The sequence below is a fragment of the Spea bombifrons genome, chromosome 6 (genome assembly GCF_027358695.1).
Source record: "Spea bombifrons isolate aSpeBom1 chromosome 6, aSpeBom1.2.pri, whole genome shotgun sequence".
NCBI classification, from domain to species: domain Eukaryota; kingdom Metazoa; phylum Chordata; class Amphibia; order Anura; family Pelobatidae; genus Spea; species Spea bombifrons.
Window position 1 is genome coordinate 13,680,440 of NC_071092.1, and position 25,289 is coordinate 13,705,728.

At 36.4% G+C, this 25,289-nt stretch overlaps 1 protein-coding gene across 1 annotated transcript in view; it reads left to right on the forward strand.

Annotated features, from left to right (window-relative positions):
• Positions 1-25,289, forward strand: part of HMCN1 (hemicentin 1) — a 115,257-nt gene that overhangs the window by 3,287 nt on the left and 86,681 nt on the right. Inside the window, exons 2-19 of the mRNA XM_053469687.1 lie at positions 8,007-8,077; positions 11,305-11,463; positions 12,786-12,908; positions 14,307-14,478; positions 14,970-15,076; positions 15,541-15,661; positions 16,355-16,618; positions 16,868-17,012; positions 17,356-17,477; positions 18,390-18,665; positions 19,488-19,629; positions 19,930-20,057; positions 21,419-21,532; positions 21,641-21,799; positions 22,985-23,179; positions 23,817-23,912; positions 24,246-24,373; positions 25,029-25,173. Coding sequence (XP_053325662.1) covers positions 8,007-8,077; positions 11,305-11,463; positions 12,786-12,908; positions 14,307-14,478; positions 14,970-15,076; positions 15,541-15,661; positions 16,355-16,618; positions 16,868-17,012; positions 17,356-17,477; positions 18,390-18,665; positions 19,488-19,629; positions 19,930-20,057; positions 21,419-21,532; positions 21,641-21,799; positions 22,985-23,179; positions 23,817-23,912; positions 24,246-24,373; positions 25,029-25,173 — 2,667 coding nt within the window. The remainder of the gene's footprint in view (positions 1-8,006; positions 8,078-11,304; positions 11,464-12,785; positions 12,909-14,306; positions 14,479-14,969; positions 15,077-15,540; positions 15,662-16,354; positions 16,619-16,867; positions 17,013-17,355; positions 17,478-18,389; positions 18,666-19,487; positions 19,630-19,929; positions 20,058-21,418; positions 21,533-21,640; positions 21,800-22,984; positions 23,180-23,816; positions 23,913-24,245; positions 24,374-25,028; positions 25,174-25,289) is intronic.

The window sequence follows — 25,289 nt, forward strand, 5'->3', positions numbered from 1 at the left end:
TACAAGACTGACCAGGTTACACATGACAAGACTATACAGAAATAACAGGACTAAACAGGATAGACTGGACAAGGACATGAATAGAACCCCTTTCTATGATCATAAGATTGCAGATTCTGTCACATATTATGGCCATAGCATGCTAAGCCCACCACTACACCAAAGTACTCCCATATATCGGTGGGTCTTAACACTAAAACCTGCCTACTGAATTACTAATAAACAAACTAAACATTGAATCTAAACATATATCAGAAAGACATTCCTATAGACTGCTGACTGAGACAAACATAACAAATGAGTGGGGAACAACGTATAAAGGAAACAGAAGCTGAAGCTAAGAGCAGGACTGAAACAAAGTATCAGAAGTAAACGGCAGAGCACAAGGAAATCCAGGAATGGATTACAGCAAAGGGGAAACTGTAGCGAGACAGGGGAAACTAGAGAGAAGCAGCTCCGCATACTTTTTAAATGTATTATCGTGTAAAATGGAACCTTTTGTTCAGTGATGCTATATAAATGAAATGATGATAATACATACATTGTAGACCTTGGAATTGCTCATTACCCTTGTCTCCCATTAAATTAAAGGTTAGAGACGAAGAATGTATAAAGTTTTGTGTTGCTGATCTGGCTGCCACATTAAGATATATGTTTCCACATCAGCTCATAACAACTGTAGATGTGAAGTGACAAAAGCTGAGGAGATTAGCATGATAAATCTAGAAACAACAACATAACGATTTTATGCAATTCTATAAGGTGCACCTTTTTTCTTGCCAAACTTAGATCAACTGTGCAAAATTTTTGGGATTCTTTGGCCATTCAGATCCTGCAACTGAAGAAATAGAGAGGAAGTAGCAGAGTTTAGCAGAGGTGGCTGAGCATAGGCCGCACTTGGGTTGTGATTGACATTTCCAAGATTTAGGGTACTAATGGGGGCTCACAAACCATGTAATAAGCAAACAAACACCACAGGTATAGCTGTCAGGATTGACACCTTGTCAACACGGCGGTCTTAGTCCTTTGTCAGTCAGTAGCGTATTCCGGCAGAGCTTCCTCTGTGGATTTTGGGATACTGGGATACTAAGGTCCTTAGTTGTTTTTTGGTGCCTACACTGCACATTTTCAACATTTCTGTATCTTCCCTGCTGTTTCTCGGCCTAGATTGATGACCAGTTGCTGGTCTGGACTTGCCTTCAGACTCCATATTGTGTACCATTGCTACCCGAACTGCTAACCTTTTGCTGACCCCTGCATTATGTACCCAGACTGTTATCTGCCATTGACCTCTGTATTACATGTTGCTGCTATGCTGCTTGTATGGACTGTTAACCCTTTGCTGACCCGGGGTTGTCCACAGATTCAGCATTACCTTTTGGCTGTTCATTAGTTTCCTGAGCCACACCAGTCCACCCTTGATCTTTACATCTTCATCCTGCTTAGCTGTGTGTTGTGCATTTAAGACACTGAATTGTTGTAGACGTATAATAAATTAAAACCTGAGGAACATACATCAGTACTTAATACTTCTCAGAAGATATGTGATCTTTTTCTGGAAGAAAATAATCCCTAGTGCAAGTAAAGCTTGGCAGGCCTGGTATAATGTATAGTTAAATCAGTAAAAGTGTTCTTACACATTGAATTATGCATTATACAGGGCCAGCTCACCCTTTCTTGCTGGAGAAAACATCAAGTGTTGTCCCTTCATAATAAACAGTGAGGGACCCACAACTCCTTGGCAAACTCTTCCGTTGTTCTCCATTTATTAAATCCTTTTAGAACTGTTGCATTGTTTTTTAAAGAATCAGATGAGAAAGTGAAATATTTAGATTTTGGCCAAGGGGAAATATAAACAAAATGCTAGAAATAATAATACCAGACATTTGGCAGGGTTATGAAGTGATCAGGGACAGCAAATCTTAAGAATATTTAACTTTTGGTCTCTGTTCATTTTCCCACCAAACGAAACATTTCCATAGTTTATCTCTCACGCCAGCACCAACAGATGCAGATGGTGCTCATTGCATGTTCTCGTTCTGAGTCATAGCAATTACCTTCACGTGGATCACCAAGGTTGTGTCTGTGGTTTCCCTGTAAACCTCAGGTATGACCCTGGTTTGTTGTAGACTAGGGTGTTAGACAATCCTTGCAGACTGATTTGGAATGCAGATTACTGCAGACAAATGAACAAGCTTAAGGTGCGACATAATGGATAGAATTCTTTGTACAAATCTCAAACAATTTTAGATGCAAACGGTGAACTAACCCAAGGACGCAAAAATGGTGACCACAAACATGTTTGCAGGGGTGTGGAGCAGCAAGAGGAGCAGCTGCCTCAGGTTTCGGACATCCAGTGCCAATACCTCCTGTACCTCAATGTGCTTCCCTCGGCTTCTGAAAGAGAATGAGACATCAGATCAGGGCACTAACTTTGCCCCAGGTGTCAAGACCCTTTGGTAAGGGGCAGCATAATTGGCATACACAAAGACAACAATCTCAGCGTTCTTGGCTAGTTGCATTAAAGACAAAGTAGTGCTCATTTAAAGGGTCAAGATTAAAGAGGAATTATCATCTTTCTTGCCTGTAGCTATAAGTAAATTTGATTTATTATCATTGTAGGACGTGGACAACAAAGGTTATTAATTATTTTTGTTTTCTGAAATGCTGACAGAACCAGGGCGACTATAAAATGTCAGTTTAGGATAAACTATGTACTTTAAGTTGCATAGAAGAAACTCAGGAATATTACATGTAGAAAAGACCCAATACCTACATATAAAGCCTAAATATAACCAAAATTACAAACTCAAAATCAACAATAAGCATTAATATAAAATGCTTAACATAGAAGATTTTACCCTATCAAGACCACACCTCTTATTGTTTAAGCCCCTCCCTTGTGGTTCCCCATCTATATCTACCGTATTTGCTCGATTATAAGATGACCCTGATTATAAGACGACCCCCCAAAATCTAAATATTAATTTAGGAAAAAACAAAAAGCCTGAATATAAGACTACCCTATAGGAAAAAAGTTTTACTAGTAAATATTAATTTATGTAAACAATTTTTTCATATTTAATAAAAGCTATGATTGAGAAAAATATATATTTTTTTATTTCCTTTTATTTGCCAACCTGCCCCCCCCCCAGTTATGCACATCTGCCCCCAAGGTTGCCACTCTGCCCCCAGAAATGCCTTAATCCCCCTTTATTTGCCACTCTGCCCCATGATGTGCCTTTTAACCCTCTATATGCCACTCTGCCTCCAGAAATGTCTTATGCCCTCCTATTTGCCACTCTGCCCCATGATATGCCAGAGTGGCATATAGGGGGTTAAAAGGCATTTCTGGAGGTATATATATATATATATATATATATATATATATATATATATATATATATATAACTGCTAACAGCAATCAAACTCCTATCAAGCCAAGGCAGCCAGTACATGCTGGAACCTGGGGATGATAGGAGTTTGAGTACAGCCTCCCTATGCTATGCTACCACCCCCCCCCTACACATCCATGCTATCACACACACACTCATTCACACACATTTAAATACTCATTCATTCCAATAATCACACATACACACACACTCAAACCCCCCACCCCCTTACCTGAACTGCAGATCTCCCACTCGCAGACTTCTGCAGGGGCCCGGCTGTGCGAGAAACTTCTCTGGCCCCGCCCCCAGAGGAAGGAGGGGGAGGCAGAATTATGTGACACTCGGCTAGCTTCCTGCTGCTAATAGAAGAGACGCTGCTCGGGACCAAAGCACCTGTAAGCAGCCTGGACCCAGCAGACATTTTTTTGAGGTCTAATTAGAAGACGACCTCGATTATAAGACGAGGGGTATTTTTCAGAGCATTTGCTCTGAAAAAAACCTCGTCTTATAATCGAGCAAATACGGTATTTTTCAGTATTTGTAGCAATTAAAAAAAGGTAACTTTTAAACACTGTAAACAAATTTTAATTTGTGGTTTTCGCACATCACATAAATATAATTAATATTAAATATATATTAAATAATGTCAGCAACTAAAAAACAAGTAATTCTAATAATAAATATTAAATTAAATTATTATTAAATAAAATTATTATTATACAGTGTGTTGGCTGTACAATGTATACAAAAAACAAAATACTGTCTGCGCTTCTCACCCTAATAAAGTTGGCAACAAATATATAAACATAATATAAATGAGAGGTTATATGGTTATATGAATCGGCCAAAGCATAATTAAGCTCACCCTATTGAGAGTGTGCCTTGATGTGGCGGGTGAGCTTAATAATGCTTTGGCCAATTCATATAACCAAAACCTCTCATTTATATTATGTTTAGATATTTGTTGCCAACTTTATTAGGGTGAGAAACGCAGACAGTATTTTGTTTTTTGTATACATTGTACAGCCAACACACTGTATTTGCAGCATGCTCACACTGTTTGGTAGGCATCATACATACATTTGTATTATTTGAGCCTGAGACTAGTTTAGCGCACCGACATTTTTTCTTTTCCCTATCGCTATATACTGAGCCAGACATTAATAGTCTTACAGCATAACTGCCAATGCTATGTACTGTGCCAGACATTGACGGTGGTACAGCATAACTGCCATTACTATAAACTGTGTCAGACATTGCTAGTGGTACAGCATAACTTCCATCACTATATACTGTGCCAGACATTGACCGCGGTACAGCATAACTGCCATCACTATATACTGAGCCAAACAATGATGATGGTATAGCATAACTGCCATCACTATATACTGTGCCAGACATTGAGGGTGGTACAGCATAACTGCATCACTATTTACTGAGCCAAACAAAGATGATAGTACAGCATAACTGCCATCATTATATACTATGCCAGACATTGATAATGGTACAGCATAACTGCCATCGCTATGTACTGTGCCAGACATTGATGGTGGTACATCATAACTGCTATCACTTTACAGCGAGCCAGACATTGACGGTGGTATAGCATAACTGCTATCATTATATACTGTGCCAGACATTGACAGTGGTATGCATAATCCCATAGGATATGTCAATACCAGGACACAGTTGTAAATTCCCTTTAATTTGATTTTTGCGTCCGCCATATTGGCGTGTACTGCTCCAGCAAACCCGGGATCGTCGCTGACCAACGTGGAGTCCGTCAGGGAGAAAAGGACACCCACATGGGACCTAGGAGCACCAGCTAGGACCCGGCAACGGCAGTAGCGGACCCGAGGACCGCGACACTGTTTGAGGAAAGTGGAAGTCAGAAAGCCACCAGTTTAATCAGGATAATTTTATCCAATAATTATTTATTCTGTTACATTAATAGTAATTAGTGAACAAATAAAACAAAGTCTAGCACCACACAAATTCAGTATAAGTGAGTGAGCCAGATCTCCACCAGTACCCTAAAAACATTGGACATTGATAATAGATAAGAACCATTTGACCCATCTTGTCTGCCCACCTAACATACAGAGGTTAATCTATGAACAACATTGGGTTGTTGGTCATGTCTTATAGAAATGATATGATATAAATGATATAAACTCTGTAGATAAGTTTGTATAAATATATCTATCATGTGCAATATGCAATTATTCAGAATATTATTATGCACCCATATAAATCATTGCTTATGCCTCGGTTTCCCACCTGTTGAAGTTTACTCCTTTAAGGAAAAGTAGGCACACAGTAGGGGGGCCCATATTTTTTAATGGCATGGCTGTGGCTGCTGTATACCCCCAAATGTCCCAGTCCCCATTTACCAAAATCTATGCAGTAAGTCTACAAAATAAGTTGATAGAATGGTTCTCCCTCTAACCTTCTATCATTTCACTGACAAATTTAAAACAATTTCCTTTGCATATGCTGGAACAAATAGAAGCTGGAAACACTGTAGATTTTATTGAAAATTAGAGTATAATTACTTTTAATTTGGTGAATTATGATGTATTAAGTTTTGATGACCGTATTTCTTTAGTTCTGTTTGAACCATGCCAGGGTGAATTATTAACATGTCATGGACCATTACTTGCTATTTTGCATTTTAACAACTCAACCTCAGTTAAGAACATTCATGCATGGATAGCACAACAATTGACCCAATTATATTTTAGTAATTATGAAACTGTCCATAATTCTATTTAAAAAATGAGGCACAAATCAACATAATTGTCTCCACTCATGGGATATTACTACACTCTTTCATTTGCATACTATGTCAGCGGGAGGCAAGCAATGGAGCAAGTGAACTTGTGATATTAGTAATTGATTACTTAAATGTGAGGTTACGCACATCCTTTTTAGCGCCTTACATTCTAGTGTTATCCCGTGTTCACTTGAAACAGAACTTATACTAAATAATTATGCATATACATTAGTACAAATCTAAAGCATTTGTGACTAAAATGCATCCAACGTCTTTCTGGAAAAAAGATGTGTGCTAGATAGGCCTTAACCACATTGCTAATCACCTAGACCATAGTCCCTAATCCAGCCATTCCAAACCCACCAAGACTACCCCCACTCTTAATTTTCTCAGTGAACGAAAGGAGCAGTGTGGTGACCCTATTCTGGTTTGTCCCCCAGCTTTGTCCATTACGCCCCTCATAGTATTTGAACTACTCCATGGATAAAAATATGTGGAACATTCCCTTTGTGTGCTTATCCAGGGCACAACACAGTCCTCTCATCCGTCTCTCCATTAGCCTAATGCTATGATGTTATATTCTATTTGGATCCTAGCAAAGAGTGGAATGTGGGATATAACATCATATCCCAATGTGTCCTCTCTCAGTAGAACCTACACAGCATGCAGAACCTCCACATGGCGGACAGATGTTAATCTGACCCATAAACAGAATAAATCCCTTCTGGTCAGTTGAGCCAATGGAGGCTATGTAAGTGGTGGGGTATGGTGAAATACAGATTCCTCATATATCAGTGAGTTCTGAAATTTTTGGACTCCAGGACTAGGTAGCAAATTGCAGAATGGATGGGCTAAAATCAGGATCACGTACATCGAATTGCAAGGTGACTCAATTTAGCGTATTAAATATCATTGACATTGTTTTGACACGCGTAATGGGAAATAAATCCTGTAAGAGGAAATAATGCTCAAAGAACTTCATTCATTATGCAACAATGAGGTCCTATTGATATTTCTGCAGGTCATTTACAGGAAAATCCGCACTGCTTTCCATTATACCAATGTCCAATAAAACCGTTAAAGCATGTATAACAAAGTCTAGTTAGTCACCTAGTATGAATATTACACATAAACATGTTTTCATCAGATAAGGACCAGTCTGTCTGTTTTTGCCATATGCTGGTAGCTCTGAAGATCAACTTGATCTATTCACCTGTCTCATCTTAAAGCTGATCTCCAGAATCTGCCACACATATTTTCAATGTAAATGATGTAAATAACACACATACGCATTTTTATGTAACACACAAACAGTGCTTTATTTTGGATTGGGAATATTATTTTAAAACCCATGCCGTCTGACATCTGAAGGTTTTTCAGAAGATTGTACTTACACCGGAAAGCTGTGGAAAAAGGCATTGCCTCTGTTAATTATTGTCTCCTGAGACACTATACATTTCTATTAAGACTAATGATCTGTGTATTTTAATGACTGGTTTACAATTCATGGAGTCAGGAAAGCACTGGTATTTCCAAAAGCGCACACATAAATAAAACAAGAATACATTTGAAAACAATTTGGAGATGTATACAAGAATGAAGTGAAGAATATGGTATGCAGTTGGATAAAGTAAAGAAATAAATTAACCAAAACTGGACTTTAATGAAAATGTTTGGTTTGTACATAAATATAACAAAGCAAAAGAAGGGATTGCACAATAGTGTGGCCACTGAGATGAATAATAATAATATAATAATACATGGTTGGGAAAAGGCATCAGTTTTTGCCCACAAAACCAATTTTTCTAACATTTTGATTTTGAATTCTGTTTCAGAAATTGGTCCAGTTACAATCACTACAGATCCGGACAAATTTCAGCATGAACTCAGAGAACTATATGTACAGGTCAGTATAAAACATTTAAACAGTGGTCTTTTTACAGAAATCTCAGCCATTCTAGATAAAATCCATTCTCTTTGACTTGTATGTTGCGCTTGTATTGACAATCTATGTTAGATAAATGTGAAAAGGTTGGTTATAGTTCTGCTGATAAGTATTTTGGCAGCTGTTAAAACATTTAGTTGTATAACAGTCCTAATCAGCATGTTTTTTTTAGACTTTTTTTTGTTTAAATTCCTGGCTTTTTGTGGTATATATACCATTCAACTTCAAAAAGGTCAGACTATGTAATTAAAAAGTGTTTTATCTCTCTGAAGATTTTAGTCCGGTAATAAAATTAATTAACAGCATTTTTCCCTAGTCACATAGGCTCGGTGATCAAAGTCATTTTTTTTAAGGCAACATCTAAAAACAACATGGCATTGTTGTGATGTGAAGATGTGCCTATAACGAGGCTATAGTAGTTCCCCTTATTTAATAACATCAAAGGGAGGATTTCTATAATTGACAATCACTTGGAGCACAAAGGAGTCATATAAGGTTCCAAGACCTCAGAGGTTTCCACTTCAAAAGTAATACAGTCCTAAAAGCCTATAGTAGGTCCTACATATTTCTTTCTGTATTGGCCCAATGAAAGATATCACCTATGACTAAGGACTCCATTTTCTCTTGGACCAATACAGCTATATTCATTTCCATCACTTGAAGCACAAATAAACCTCAATGTGGGTATTCTTGTCAAACAATAGAGGGATAATACTAATTATTGTACAAGTTTATTATCAGATAACAAAGGAAAATAATGTCCTTAAATATTATTATTATTAGACTTGTGCATTGGTTTTCGGGCAAACATGAAAACGAACACAAATAGTGCATTTTCGTTGTTCAAACCGAAAAAACGAAGAAACAACGGTGGTAGACGGTGGTAGACGAAGACGAAGACACACAACATGAAGAATCTTCGTCTTTGTCTACTAATCTCCCTGGTCCCTTCCCCATCTAGCCTACCTTATCTATGCAGCATCTCAGGGGTTAATGAGAGCGGAAAGCCATATGTTCGCCATCAGGAGTTAAAAAGGCTGTGCGAGTGAGCCTATTGGTCGTCTGCAGGGTCCTCCTCTGGCATCAACCAATTTAACTCCTTACGGTGCAACTTGGCCGGCACAGACCACTGGTCTTCCTGCTCCAACGGTTAAAAGTCTGTACGAACGACCAATAAAGTCGCTTATACGGACCTTTAACTGTTGGAGCAAGGAGACCAGTGGTTGCTACTTCAGGATTTTAAAAGTCTGTACAAGCAACTCTATTGGTCGCCAGCAGGGGGCTTGTCTGGCATCAACCAATTGGAAAATAAAAATAAAATAAATAAATAATTAAAATAAAAGCCTAACCCATATCAATTACACATTTGCGTACCAATATATAATTGAAGTTGGAATGACTATGTACTGTACAATAGACATCTGCTTTGTTCGTTTTTGGGCAACAAGTTTCGTTTCCTGGCCATTCGGCTTAGACAAAAAGCTGATTGGCCATAGTAAGGAAAAACTCTCACAGGTTGTTGCCACAACCATCAATGAGACCACTCATTTTTTGGTTACTTCTATCAGTCATTTACCGTATTTGCTCGATTATAAGACAAGGTTTTTCCCAGAGCAAATGTTCTGAAAAATACCCCTCGTCTTATAATCGGGGTCGTCTTATAATCAGACCTCAAATAGCAGCGTGTAGAGCTCTACGCGATTCGCTCAAGCGGAAGTTGTGTATGCGAATCGTGTAGAGTTCTACACGCTGCCCGGACTAAGCACCGAGCACCGGTAAGTTTGGAGGGAGTGTTAAATGGGGGGGCATAAGGCATTTCTGGAGGCAGAGTGCTCTGTGAAATGCCTTTTAACCCCCTTAATGTCACTCTGCCTCCAGAAACGCCTTTTAACCCTCTATACGCCACTCTGCCTCCTGAAATGCCTTATACCTCCCTATATGCCACTCTGCCCATAATATGCCTTTTAACCCCCTAAATGCCAGAGGGGTATAAGGCAATTCTGGAGGCAGAGTGGCACATAGGGGGTCAAAAGGCATATCATGGGGCACAGTTGGCATATAGAGGGTTAAAAGGCTTATCATGGGGCACGGTAGCATTTAGAGGGTTAAAAGGCATATCATGGGACACAGTGGGATATAGGGAGTATAAGGCATTTCTGGGGCAGAGTGGCAAGCCAGGGGGCAGATGTGCATAACTGGGGGGGGGGCAGGTTGAAAAAAAAAGGAAATAAAAAAAATATTTTTCTCAATCATAGCTTTTATTAACAAACAATTGTTCACATAGTTTACATGAATTAACATTTACTGGTAAAACTTATTTCCTATGGGGTCGTCTTATATTCAGGCTTTTTCTTTTTTTAGATTTTGGGGGGTCGTCTTATAATCGAGCAAATACGGTATATGTACCTTCCTATACATGGTCCCTCTCACTTTACCTCATCAACAAGCGCCAAAACGGCTTGTAATGGTGCCAAAATGACTTGTAATGGCTGTGGCTACACGTGGCAACGAATGGACTAATCATGACGAATTTTCATAACGTTTGCAGTTCGCTTTTGCGTGTTTCATGAGAGATGGCCCTTATTTTCATTTATTCGTACAAACGCACAAAACAGCCAATTTTGGTTAAAAATAAAGTTCACACAAAAATGCATACACAAGTTTACTGTACATACTATAAACTAAATACACATACATAATATATATATAAATATATATATATAATTACTAAATATGTACTGACTCACACACAAATATGATTCCAATAAACATGACACACAAATGTATTTCTTTAATAAAAGTCCATTGATTTAATTAAAAATATCCTATACTACAGTGGAATATATTTAGAATAAATTTAGAATTCAGAAATGCAAATTGCTTATCAATCACTGTGGAAATGTTTCCGACTATCTCGCATTTAGCATTTTAGTTCCAGAATTGTTATATATTGTTCTATATTAATATAAACTTACTTATTTTACAACAAAGTACCTTCTATAGCAACATTATCCAACCAAGTAAGTATTTTCTAAAATTATATGCATTAAAGCTATCGATATTAGAGATTAATAAGTATTTTTCTAAGTCTATTTGAATAAGATGTTGGTTTTATTTTTTTTACAGATAAGGATGGATACATTCACCTGGGTAATTTTGCATTTTTATTTGTTCATTTGTATACACAGGGTGGAGGTGACTGTCCAGAGATGAGTGTTGGAGCTATTAAAATTGCTTTGGAAATCTCTCTACCGGGATCCTTTATTTATGTGTTTACTGATGCAAGATCCAAGGATTACCATCTTGCCAATGATGTTCTACAGCTGATTCAGCAGAAGCAATCACAGGTAAAGACCTTACGATATCCACATGCAGAGGAAATTGTTGTTATTCTGTATCCTTTATCTTTGCTAACTAACTAACTAACTAACTAACTAACTAACGGTCATATCAATATGACTGTTCCTTATACATTCCATATGTTCCATATATATTTTCCTGTAGATCCACTTGGCCCTTCCACTTCCCATCATCAATGTACTATTCATATATCCGACTAACATGTCTGTGAAACTGATGGGTTTTCATATGGCTCAACTTAGACAGTCACGGTTTTGAGGCTCAGTTCCAGTGGTCTGGTACTATGATACAAAGATCGGTCCTGTGATGTGGCAGGTCTGAATACTTATCCCTCTCAACAGTCCCTTATGTCTCACGAATTGTGCAGCACAAAGTAATTCCACATCTGAGCATGCAGCACAGTGAGCCATAGAAACTGAGAACGATCCAAGGAATATGCGGAGTAGGGTGAAAAAAAGGTTAGGAGAAGGTATTGTATTGTTGAGAGAGTATGCTTCCATATTCTTCACATAGAAAGTTTTATAAGGGGTAGATGCCAAACGGAAGAGATGAGAATGATTCACTAACACAGTCTTCTTAAATTAAGTTAAACAGTAACATCCTCCATATAAAAAGAATTGCCAGTGTCCGTATGTGTAATTGGTTTGTTGTGCTGCTCTTTCCTTTCATCTTCCTTCCATGATTAGGTAAAATAAAAGAGAAAAGTCACAGCAGAACAGATCACATATGTGATTGTTATATCAACATTTACTTGTAATTCCTAAAACCTTATTTAAAACTAGTTTTAAAATGTCTTCTATCTTCAGCTAGCATGTTAGATAGTATGAGGCAGATGTTCAAAGAAGCAAGCCACGGGCAAAATTAAGTAAATTGAAATATAACCATGTACAATAATCTCTTGCTGTGACTTAACAGTAGGTGCTATGGACTGGAGTAGTGTCTTCACTCCAAAAGAACCTGTTGGATCTAGTCAGTCTGGTCCTGTTCAGTGATCATGAGCAAGGGTCACGGGCCTCCTAGGTTATACCATCTGAGAATTTCCTGCTGTGCTTTAAAAAGACTGCATAATAATGCCTGAATCCTAAAACAACTTTTGTTTAGTATATTTGGGAAACAGCATTCACATAGTTGACTTAATCATAGCAAAAATAATATGGTTGTCCCACCGTATGGGCACCATATCTGTGGCTGCCTACGGTGCTGAGCCCGAAGGTCGCTGTGACAATGATGATATTGAGTGTTTATTAAGTATTTAGTAACGTGAGTCACAATAGTTAACAATTTTTATACATTTTGCATTATTGTCCAGGTTGTGTTTGTGCTGACTGGTGACTGCGATGACCGAGGTCACTTGGGATACAAAGTTTATGAGGAGATTGCATCCACAAGTTCAGGGCAAGTGTTCCACCTAGACAAGAAGCAAGTTAATGAGGTAATATTTCTTTGTTTATTAAGATTTATAAATTATATGTACCTATAGAGATTCTGGGACAGTTTACATTTTTTATTTTATATTATATATTTATCTATTAATGGAGGTGTCATTTTAAGTTTTCTTTTTAATTATTGTGCATATAGTATATTGCCTTTTACCACTATATTGAGAATTTGCTGTAATACAAAACTATTGAATTATCCATAATTCTAAACTTCAATTTTATTTATAATCAAAATTTGGAACAAAATTTGGAACAAAGTAAAATATGTGAATGTTTCTAATATAAACCATTACAAATCCGACAGATAAATATTTAGGTTGTGTTAGCAGAAGAATTATCACATGATAAGGAAATTCTGTTATTTTCAGGATGTAAACGTGAACGGTGGAATTTTATGTTTAATGTATTATGGATAAAATCTTTTGGCATGTGCTCAACAATTATGTTTATTTTAGGCATGCTTATATTGTTCAGTATTCTCAAGTCTCCTTCAGTCCCTGAATGGAATCACCTGTTCTTGGAAAAGACACAAATGCTAAATTATGTGTCCATTTTATATATATTGAAAGTAATGTTAGCAAAAGCAAGACTGGGCTTACATTGGCCTCTGGCCAAAGTACTATACACTGTCTTTAGTCTTTACAAAAACAACACATTTTAATGGATGGAGCATCCATGTTTCAGCTCGATATTTGAAAGTATCCTATGCGCTAACCTTACCATGAAGCAATATGTTATCTTAACAAATGCAATACCTAAATTGGGTGGAATAGCTGGGGAACAATTGCCGCCTCAGCCAGTCTAAATTGGCACACGTTACACTGGGTCATCTTGGGTCTTCTTGTTCTGGGAGGCGACCGCCAACAACACACCCGCCATTGAGCAGGTTAGGATTAAATAAGATGGCCACCACTTTCATCACTTTTCCTCACTTCTTTTCAGTCTCTGGTTTACCAGTACCAAAGAAATAAAGATACACTTAAGATGCAAGATTGTGTTGTTTTTTTGGGGAATGCAACATACATTATTTTTATTAGGAAACATTCAGATCCCCAATAGCATCATGTTTTGTGTTGGACTCTACAATTTTTTTTGTCTCCCTTTTTTTGAAATAGAAACTACAAACTACAAATTCTATAATTATGTGAAATAATGTTTGGAACATCCATTTAGTCAGTTAAAATAGTAGGTTTAACACTAGGCAAACCAAGAATTGCTGTCTCTCCACACACACTTACTACAGGTGTATTTACAGGGATCGGCGCCCTGGTAAGGTAACCTACTTAAGGCCCCCTTGGAAACATAATGCAACTCCGTTAATTATGAATGAGCAGAAATACAATTCAGTTTAAATCTATTTAAAAACTATGATCCTAATCTACTCTACATAGGTTTTAAAATGGGTGGAAGAAGCTGTCCAGGCATCAAAAGTGCACCTGATTTCTACAGATCACTTAAATGGGGCCTCATACACCTGGGAAATTCCATTTGATCCGAGTCTTAAAGAAGTAACAGTATCACTCAGCGGACCGTCTCCAGACATCGAGCTTTATGATCCATTAGGTGAGGTTAAGTAAAATAGTTTATACATATATATTGTATATGAGAACAATCTAACAACAATACTAGCTGCTAGAAGAAAGTCGTACTTGTGTCCTTTATTGCCTCTTTCATTATGCGGCTCTTTCATCTGACGATGATACTATATATACTACTATATACTAACTATATGCTATATATGTACTATATACATATACTATATATATGAAACTAAGAGATGTATTGGATGCTTTTTATGTGTTATATCCCACAGCGTTCTATGTTGTGGCCTCATCCTCTATGCCACAATAGTGCTGATAGAAAGCGATGTTGATAATTATGGTTGTATATTTAAACTATATGGAAATAGGAGACAAATACATAAATAAAATATATATTATACATAACAAGCGAAGTATAACATTTGCTTGCAGTAGATTAATTAACATGTGCATTGCACACTTATACCAAATGTGTTCTGTACCTTTATAATTTTACCATATGCAAAATTCCAGGAACACGGATAACAATAGGAAATGGTGTTAATGAATTACTGAACATATTCAATTCTGCCAAAGTTTTTAATGTCAAGGAACCGGTGCCTGGAATGTGGAAAATTAAGGTAAATAATATGTTTTTATATTTAAAAAAAATATCTGGTGTAAGTTTTCAATTCAACTTCATGTTACATTTCCAACACATTTACCTTTAATAATGAAATATTCTAACTATAAAGTATTGAATATTGTCCTTTATATTTTAGAGATTCATGGCTTAGAGATTTCAGGGCTTATGATAAAACTAAGAATCTTCCTTTTCTGTTTCAGTTGCGATACCATAATACCTTATACCTTTTTCCACCAGGTAAAAATACTCCCTGAAATATGCTGTATATAGGGATGACTGCACTTTTAATTGCATTTTATAATAATCTTCCTTATGATCTATAGTTTGATTATTATACATTCTTAATGATGAAAGCATTACACTTTTCTGTCTTGTTTTATCTGTTTACATATATATGATGTTCTAGTAATGCAAATGTAAAAGCATAGTTGGGTAATATGTGTATTTATTTAATTTCAGACCTCAAGTAATGGACGCCATTCAGTGAGAATCACAGGCGTCAGTACTATTGACTTCCGAGCAGGGTTTTCCAACAAGCCTACATTAGATTTTGAGAAAACATCTAGTAGACCTATACAAGGTTGGTTAGTACAATATGGAAAAGTACTCTTGTAGTAATTAGGGAACATTCTTGGTCATAATGTGTATTTTTGCCAAGTGTACATCTATTATCTCTTGGAGTATGGACATTGACTTCCATAGTGCTAGTGCCCTGGTAAATATCTCATGACTTAACAGGTGTATGCAAACGTTCTATAACTACCTTTCCAGAGATCAACCTTGTGCTAGTGATCTGGCCAGTTATGTACTTCTTATGTCCCCTGATGTTCTCTATCATGAAACTCCCCTGTAACGTCTGCCCTGTTTGTTTGAGTAATAACTGTATGTAGTCTTGTGTGGTGTGATAATGAAAACTTGACATTTTCATTCAGTGGATCTATTTTGTACCACTTTGTACTCTTGCATAAGCCAAGTCATATGTAACCCAGATTTGTACTCAATGTTCCAGCCATCTGTTGGGTTCTTTATGTCCCCCACTACATTTAACATAGTAGACATTTATGAATAGCTTAACTTGTCCTGAAAAAATATGTTACCCCTTTTATGTTTCCCATTATGGTAGATGCATAATTACTGGATCGTATGTTAATTTGCAGGTGTGAAGATTGAAATATTTACACTATATACATGGACAATATTTGTGTATTGTTAGAATTCTCTGAATGATAATTTTCTGCTTTCTTATAGTAATAGATTGGTCTTGTCTTCACAGGGATTCCTACATATGTTCTTTTAAATACCACTGGGCTTAGTTACCCGGGAAGACTTGATCGCCTTGAGTTGTTGACCATTTCAGGAGACCTTCTACAGACTATTCCAATAAAGTATTATCCTGACCGGACACCTTACGAGATATGGAATGTCACGGAATTCATGCCACCAAATCAGCCATTTTTCCTAAGATTAACAGGCTATGATAAAGATGACTACCTTTTCCAACGTGTGTCAAGTGTTTCATTTTCTAATATTATTCCAGGTATTTGCTTAATCTCATATTTTGAAAAAAAAACAATATAATAAATAAAGCTTAATTACGATTCAACAGATGTACTTGGTATATATTTGTTGGTCTGTAACTTTTGGTATGTTTTTGAATGCTTACATGGTATGTTTTGGTCTGTAAATTATGGTACGTTTTTGAATGTTTTTTTCTATGTTTTTCTATGCTGGTATGTTTCGTCCAATTAATATACACCTAGATGTCAATCTGTATTTTTTTTGATAGGTCCTCCAAAGGTGTCAATGCCAAAAGTAACCCCTGGGTATTATCTGCAGTCTGGTGAGATTCCATGCTATGTGGAAAGTCTTCTACCAATTACAGTACGTTTTAGTAAGAATGGATTCAGGCTTGGTAAAGAACAAAAATTTAGGTACGTATTTGAAATACAGACTGATGGACAATAGTTGTGGCTTTTTTACAGTGTCATAGTATTAGTGCATCATAGACCAGCTATCTCCTTGTGTAAAATGGACTCTTAATCTGAAATGGACACAATCGTTAAGGTTTGTCCAATAAATGTAGAGTTGCCGTGAGAGATTCACTTATTAAAATTTATTATTATTTGCTACTATTGTATAGTTGGAATTCAGATGAATAAGAAAGGCCTAGCAGGAGTAACCAAGCGTATTCGTGTTAAAACATTCTCTATTTTAAGGACAATTCTGGTTTGAATATTCTGGCCTATTGAATTGACATTTATGTTTAATTTTCAGAGAGTCGGTTCATGTGAGCTGGGAAATTGCTAACGTCTCCATATCTGATGAAGGCTTTTATGAATGTTTTGCTATTAGTAGCGCAGGAAGTGCACGTGTTCAGACCTTCTTGGATGTAAACGGCAAGTAATTCCTAATTTATATAAACTAGTGGCGGTATGTCATGAAGAAGTGAATTTAAAATATTCCCGGGAAATTTAAATAAAAATAGAGATCTTTAAGTAAGATTTTAAGTAAGAATAAATGATAAATGGTTAAATAATAAGAACATCCATGTCTTTAACCAAGAGTAAAGTAGTATGTGTGTTCTCCTAGGGCAGGGGTAGGCAATCTTTGGCTCTCCTGATGTCGTGGGCTATATCTCCCATAATGCTCTTACAGTCATAATGCTGGCAAAGCATCAAGGGAAATGTAGTTCACAACATCTGGAGAGCCGTAGATTGCCTACCCCCGTCCTAAGGGTACATCAGACCTTTTCACAAATCTAAAAATCTGTGTAATGCTGACAGATGGCCGAAATTCTTTTGAGCTGTTTTTTTTATTGTTTTGGAAAATCAACCCATTTTGGAAGCAAGGGAGAGGCTAGTAGGAGAAGAATTTGATGAACTGTCAAGATATGAAAGGATTTTATTTCGGGTTAATCTCATGCTTCTTAGTTTTGTTTTCTATTTTAGTAAGTCTTGCTTTTGTTTAGCGTTTTATTTAAATGTATTATTATAATCTTAAGTATGCTGAGGTCATGTAGTCTAGCACAGATAAAGCTCGCTAACAAATATAACAAGACTTTGTGCATGAGGAATAGGATAGAACGTGTAATAGAATGGGGTTTCTTTTGCTGGGCTTGGCATGCAAGAACTTCTGATTGCACAGGGTTACTAATCTAAAAACAAATATACAAGGGACTCAAAATATATTCTTTCTTCTCGATATATGTCATGGTAACCTGCATTTAATTAATATCACCAATTAATATACTAGAGATTTTAGAGGTTTACACACAACTTATTTTTATATGTCTTTTTTTTTTTCTTTAGAACCACCACCTGTGATTAAAGCTCCTCACAATGTCACTGCCACTATCGGCAAAGAAGTAATCTTGGCGTGTGATATCTTGAGCACAGTTCGTTACAACCTGACATGGCAGAGAAACGACATAAACATAAAACAAGTAGATCCTTCCAGGATAAGTATTATGAATAATAATTACCTGGAGATCAAAGGTGTAGCTATTAATGATGCTGGAGTATATAGCTGCCATGCTTCAAATGAAGGTGGAGAGTCAACAGCACCAATTATGCTCATTGTCCAAGGTATGATATTTACTATTAACAAAGGTCTCTGATATAACCCAGATTGTGTAGCACTAAACCCTTTTCACTCTAAAGAAAATGATAAGGCAAACCTTATGTAAATCACGGTTTAAACATTTTTTTTATCCATTTGATATATATATATATATATATGTATTTCTCCATGTATAAGACACTCCCATGTATAAGACGCATCTTAATTTTGGGGCCCGTAATTTGAAAAAAAAAAATTACATAAAGCTATTGAATTGGTTGCCTGGGCATTATATGAGTGTGATTAATGTTAGCTACTAGCAATTGATAGCAATCACACTCCTATCATGCTCAGACAGCCAATACATGCACATTACTTTCAGCCTCCCTGTGCCCCTACCTGTACCCCCTATGCACGCATCCATGCTATCACAGACACCCTTACCTGAACTGCAGATCTTCTGGTGCTGCTCGCAGACTTTTGTGGTGGCCTCTGTTTGCTCGAACAGGAACGGAGCGGAGTCATGTACATTCACATGACTCCACTGGGTTCCTGTGTCGCCTCGACGGATCAAGAGACGCTGCTGAGCAACAGAGAGGTAAGCAGCAGGTCCCCTTTCCGGTAAAAAAAATAAAAATAAAACAAAATCTACCACCACTGCATAAGATGTACCCAGTTTTTAGACCCCAAATTTTTCTTTTTATACATGGGGAAATACAGTAAGGTTAAGTTTATATGAAGGTTTTTTAATTTACAGCTGCACACTTTATCCATACATTATTCATACCCTGAATTCACAAAGAGAAATATAAACACTTGATTTTTATTTGGAAACGTTTTTCTTTTAGATCCACCAAAAGTTGTCGTGGAGCCAAAAAATATAACTTTTATGAAAGGAACAGAAATTAAGCTGAAGTGCTCTGCAACAGGACACCCCACACCCCGTATAGTGTGGACACACAATGGCATCTTTATTAGATTTTCCAGTAGGTGAGTTGTGAACACAAATTCTTCACCATAGAAATTTGAAGTTTGGAAATTTGAATACCAAAAATAGTTATGTTGTTTACTGCAACAATATAGTGTAAGTGTGTTCATTCACAACTGGGTGGCACCAATGAAGTGAAATTACAATGCCCTCCACTAATATTAACACCTTTAGTAAATAGGAGCAAAGGATGCTGTGAAAAAATAATCTTTATTGTTTAACCCTTTGACCTTTTCTTAAAAAAATACACAAAGATACTCTGGATATCAAACAATTGCAAGCACAACATTGTGTCTTTTTAGGTATATTTTAACTCAAGATGGGACCTTCATAATTAAAAATTCCCTGGCAAAAGATGCTGGACTGTATTCCTGTTTAGCTACAAACATAGCTGGAACAGATAAACAGATGTCAGAAGTTGTATACATTGGTAAGTGTGGGCACAATTAGCACAAATATGTATCACATCTGCAATGATTTAAGTTTAGCTTGTTACGTGAAATGACTAGATGGTGCTTTCATACTGGACTTACATAGGGGGAGGGGTGACACAAGGGATGGTCTTAATTAAGAGGTACATGAAGAACATTTCTTAGAAGCAACTAAATTCAGCCATTGTATTGTCAAAGCTTTAATCACAAAGTTAGCTAGCTGGCATGTTTATGCTGTATTCAAATTGGAGCCGTCCAATGTATGCACTATGAGCTGATCCCTTCAGAACCATGGATAAGCACATGTAACTTCCCCTTTAATTATGCTAAAAAAAAGAAAAATGTTTATGTGGTTATTTATCACTATTTGATTTTGTATATAATTAAATAAAGTCCTAAATGCTTCATTATGGCAGAAACTAATCTAAGATTCATTATAGTCCTCTTTAGAATATACAGTACTTATGGATCCTGGAACTTTGAATTTTCTCTTTTAATAAAAACTCTTATTAATGAAAGTAGTTGACCAAAAACACAATTGATCTTGAGTAACCAGTTATAATCTTGTCTAACTAAAATTAAGCTTAACTGTTTTAATGACATGTCTATGTGACCCCCCAAGGATACTATTTTAAATCTGTGGTGGTTTCCTAGAAAGTTATAAAATTACAGCTTTGCTTTGGACATATTTGACATATCTTAGATGTATACACCTAAATTATGTTTATAATAACAGCATTGATTCAGTGCACAGAACTACAAAATCTAAAAAAAATATTGGTAATATCTGCTGTAAAAGGTAACTCCCATCATTTTTTTATTACTAGTGTTTTTTCAAAAGTATTTTTTTGCATACTATTGTTTAGACAACTGTATATTAGTCAGTAGTTACTTGTACGACTCATTGGCCAGGTCTTCTAGACAAACATGCCGACTACTTATCATACTGTTTTGTGGTAGACAATAGAATTGCTCAGTCTTAACCACCAGCATAGGCACATGGTACACAATGAAAGAAAGTCATGCTTTCTTTGCCACTATTGCTGTATACATTACTTTATTTAAAGGGACTTTAAGTAGTATATTACCTATTTCAGTATTGTATCCAGTATCTGTATCCGTCTTATTGCATGTTCTTTATTGACCCATGCTATGATCTATGCCCTTTATTGATTAACAGTTTGGCAGAGGGCTTGTTGTGAACACTTGCATTCTTTGTCGACCTTCTTAACCTTAAGAGTTTTGTTTTTAGTTTTCATCCAACCCTTCACTAAAATCTTACCAAAGGAGACAAAGTATTTACATTAATCTTTCCTTTTAGATGCTGGTTGCCTTTAAACTTGCTCTCAATTTTTTTCAGAGGCTCCTCAAGTAACTGTTGTTAGAAAAGATATGTTGGTACCACTCGGATCAGAAACTATAATGGAATGCAAGGTCACAGGAGTTCCAAATCCTCATGTATACTGGCTTAAAGGTAAAGCTAGATTAGAGATTTACACAATTTAATTATATGCTGCATATCTGAATAGTGTTATCAGGTTTCTCTTAGTGTTACATTGTATTAAATGTTTTTTGTGTTTAGGTGACGTTCAACTAAGTACATCGCCGATAGTTACCACTGACTCACTTAATGGCATTTTGAAAATTAAAGATACACAGTATTCTGATGCTGGAAATTATGTGTGTGTGGCCTTAAACAATGCTGGAAAAGCAAGTGGAAAAATCACACTTGAGGTTGGCTGTAAGTATACTCTTTGTCTCTATTTTTTATAATAAATTCACTAACAAAAAAATCATGCTGAAATTACAGATTTGAAAGCTCAAGATGTTAGGATGTGTTTTTGCACAAATTGGTGAATTCATGTGAGCATCACATAGAACTTAAGTTATGTTAAGTGGGGGTCAGGGCATATTTTCCCCCCACCGGGGGCTGGGCTGATTTTCACAGTTTTGTTACAGTTACAATAGTTGGCAATCTTGTACAGATCTTACACTTTAATACGGAAAACATATTGTGTTATTTGGGACATGGTAAGTAATTTGTATATACATAGTTTAGGCTAAAATGCACATTCTATCTCATGACATACAGTTAAAAATATGGAAAAAAACAAACCTTCTCCATAATTTACCAATAAAACCTGCATACAAATGTATTTGGATAATTCAATGTGCTTGTGGTTTTTTAAATTGTATTGTACTTCTTAAATTGGGAGTAGGAAGGGTTTACCGGGTGTGAGGGGGACACTTGCGGTACATGGTGGTAGGAATCAGTCTTTTTTACCAGCATGGCAGCCAGATGATCTTACAATAGATCAGCTGGCAGCATGCTGCCGATCAGACCTTGATTTTAGTTTATCTTTTAGTGTTAGATAAGCTGCTAATTTAACATAGGAGACTTTGGGTCGGGGGTTGGCCTGGGGTCGGCAGGAAGGCAGTGGGTAAAGTAACATGACATTGTAAGCACTGCTTTCTCTTAGAAATGACCTGCATTGTCAGTGAAGGAGACCTTTCCAATGAAGGAGAAAGGAGACCTTTCCAATGAAGGAGAAAGGAGACCTTTCCAATGTGCCCAGACCACTTTATTAAGCATGTTGTTAATTTATATTTTATTGGTAGCCAGCCCTGACTTCACCTGATCCAAAACTGGGCTTTGACCTGACAATGCTAGGGCTAGTGATAATACTTACTATACTTTCTTTGAGAAACCTATATTTACAATGAGCTTCAAACCAATGAACACAATGTGCTCAAGCCAGAGTTTCAGTATTCTGTGATGGACACAACCCAGCATGATGTTTACATTGGATATACAACTTTCCAATGAATTGTAATTTTGACTCCTACATGTTATTGGAATATTTTTAAAAATGTAAATTTGATTACGTAACGCCACTCTGATTTTATTGATGCACCTTTGTTTTAGCTGCCCCTGTGTTTACAAAGACACCTAATGATGTTTCGTCGGATATCGGGTCGGATGTGACTTTGTCCTGCTACGCAGAAGGCTACCCAGAACCGAGGATAAAATGGAGACGATTAAACAACACATCAGCAGCTCAGAAACCACTTGCATATAAATCTAACACCAGGGACAGAACAGTGTCCCTCCATATTAGGAGTAAGTATTATTGCGTTAGTCATACCTATTAGTGCATACCTGTTGTGCATTCACTAGAAATAGTCATGCAATTACCAATTTAAGTAATAATAAAAAAAAAATATATTTCATCTAGAAGAATTTATATAATTCATGATTTATACCAAAGTCAATTTGTTGGAAATTATTTAGATGTTTGCTGTAAAATTATAATAATTGGCATATACTGTGTGTATACAGTTTTATCTCTTTATCACTATTACACTTACCATTTAAGGGTTTTATGTATATTTAAAATGATTTAGTAGAAAAAAAGGAAATGATCCAAATATTTGCCTGAGATTATTATTCAGTTATAAAAATTATATTTCATTATTGAAATTGTACAGATTGTTTGGTCTATTTTATGTATGCATTATACTAACCTAAACAACTATCTTGTAATATTAGTATTAATACTATATATTGTGGTTTGCACTACTGAGCACTACTGAAACTTTATGACCCATTTGGTTATGCTTCTTTATTATAACTTGATTTTCAAAGAAGAATTGGCTATCCAAAAGGTGTACACTTGGGATTCAGGGGGGGGGGTAATGTATTTCTTTACATTTTTAGTCAACTTGGCTTTATATTTTGCTTTTATTTATCTGTGTAGATCTCTGGGTAGATGATGAAGACACGTATATTTGTGAAGCTGAGAATCAGTTTGGGAAAATTCAGACTCAAGCCACTGTGACAATTACAGGACTTGGTAAGACTTTATATCCAAACAGTGATTTGTAGCACACGTAAAAACAGAATGGAATACAATGGAGTGGAATCAAATACAAGTATATTTTCTATAGTCATTTCTATTTAACTACCCAGAATCCTTGGCTACCACAGTGGTAACGTTTTTTGTTCTTTTCGACCTGTGAGATGGGGCTTTGTTGACATATGCTGTTTGGCTTCTAGGTCCATTATGTGCTGCACAGCTTGTATTCCTAGCTTTCTTTCACAGTTAGGAATGTTACAAATATTGTATTAGGCTTTAAAATAGTTGATCTAACCTGCTAGCTTTTATCAATGATCTTTTTCTTTTTAGTTGTCCCCGTAATAGGAGAGAGTCCTGCTGTGGTCAGTGTTATTGAAGGAAACCAAGTTACTTTGCCTTGCATTCTCTTAGCTGGAAACCCTCTTCCGGAGAGGCATTGGGTCAAGAACAATATTGTAGTAAGCTATGTTGAATATTATTAAAAATATAAAATAGCAACTATTTCTGTGAAGATGAGTGGATCATTGATTTTAATGTTCTCCCTATACCTGGACGTGAAATTTCTGGTGGAGTTTTCATAAGTACCTTATGACTTTCTGTAATATTTGCAAATCTCCCCAAGGCAACATCTAGTAGTAGTGCGGATGTCTGCTCAGTTATGGTTACGAGCGACATAGTGACTATATTTGCTTCCTGAAATGTTGCATATGATGGATGTGATGTAACTGACTGTGAACATTCTCAATTGAAACCAATTTTTACAATATGGGCGAAACATTTTTAACCCACGATTGGCTTCCTCTGGCTTGAACATGTATAAATATGTTATACATTAATATAATTGCTGTTTAAGAGTAGAGTGTCATGCAGTTGTTTTATGTTTTAGCCACCTTGGTAACATTGAGATCTATACAAACTAGATAAGGCGATCATAGCAAGAGAGCAAACCCCACAGTATAGAATTAATTGATATAAATTAAAACCAACATAAATGCAGGCACTTTATGTCAACTCCAGTCATTTAATTTCGAAATCATGCATTACGCTCGAAACTGTATGCAATGAGAATATCCTCTTGAATAACATGGTTGTATTTTCCCTTTTTTGTCTTAGCTGGTGTCAAATCCATATATCAATATCCGTACAGATGGGAGTCTTCACCTAGAAAGAGTTCTCCTGAAAGATGGAGGAGATTATATATGTACAGCAACAAACGTAGCTGGCAGAAGTAGTAAAATCACCACTCTTAATGTCTATGGTAAGACTTAAGCAGCCAACTATACATGGCATAGTAAAATTTAAAACAGCGGAACTGTGAAACTAAAACCAGAGGTTACGTCCAAATAAAGTGAGTCATTTATCCTGGCAATCAAA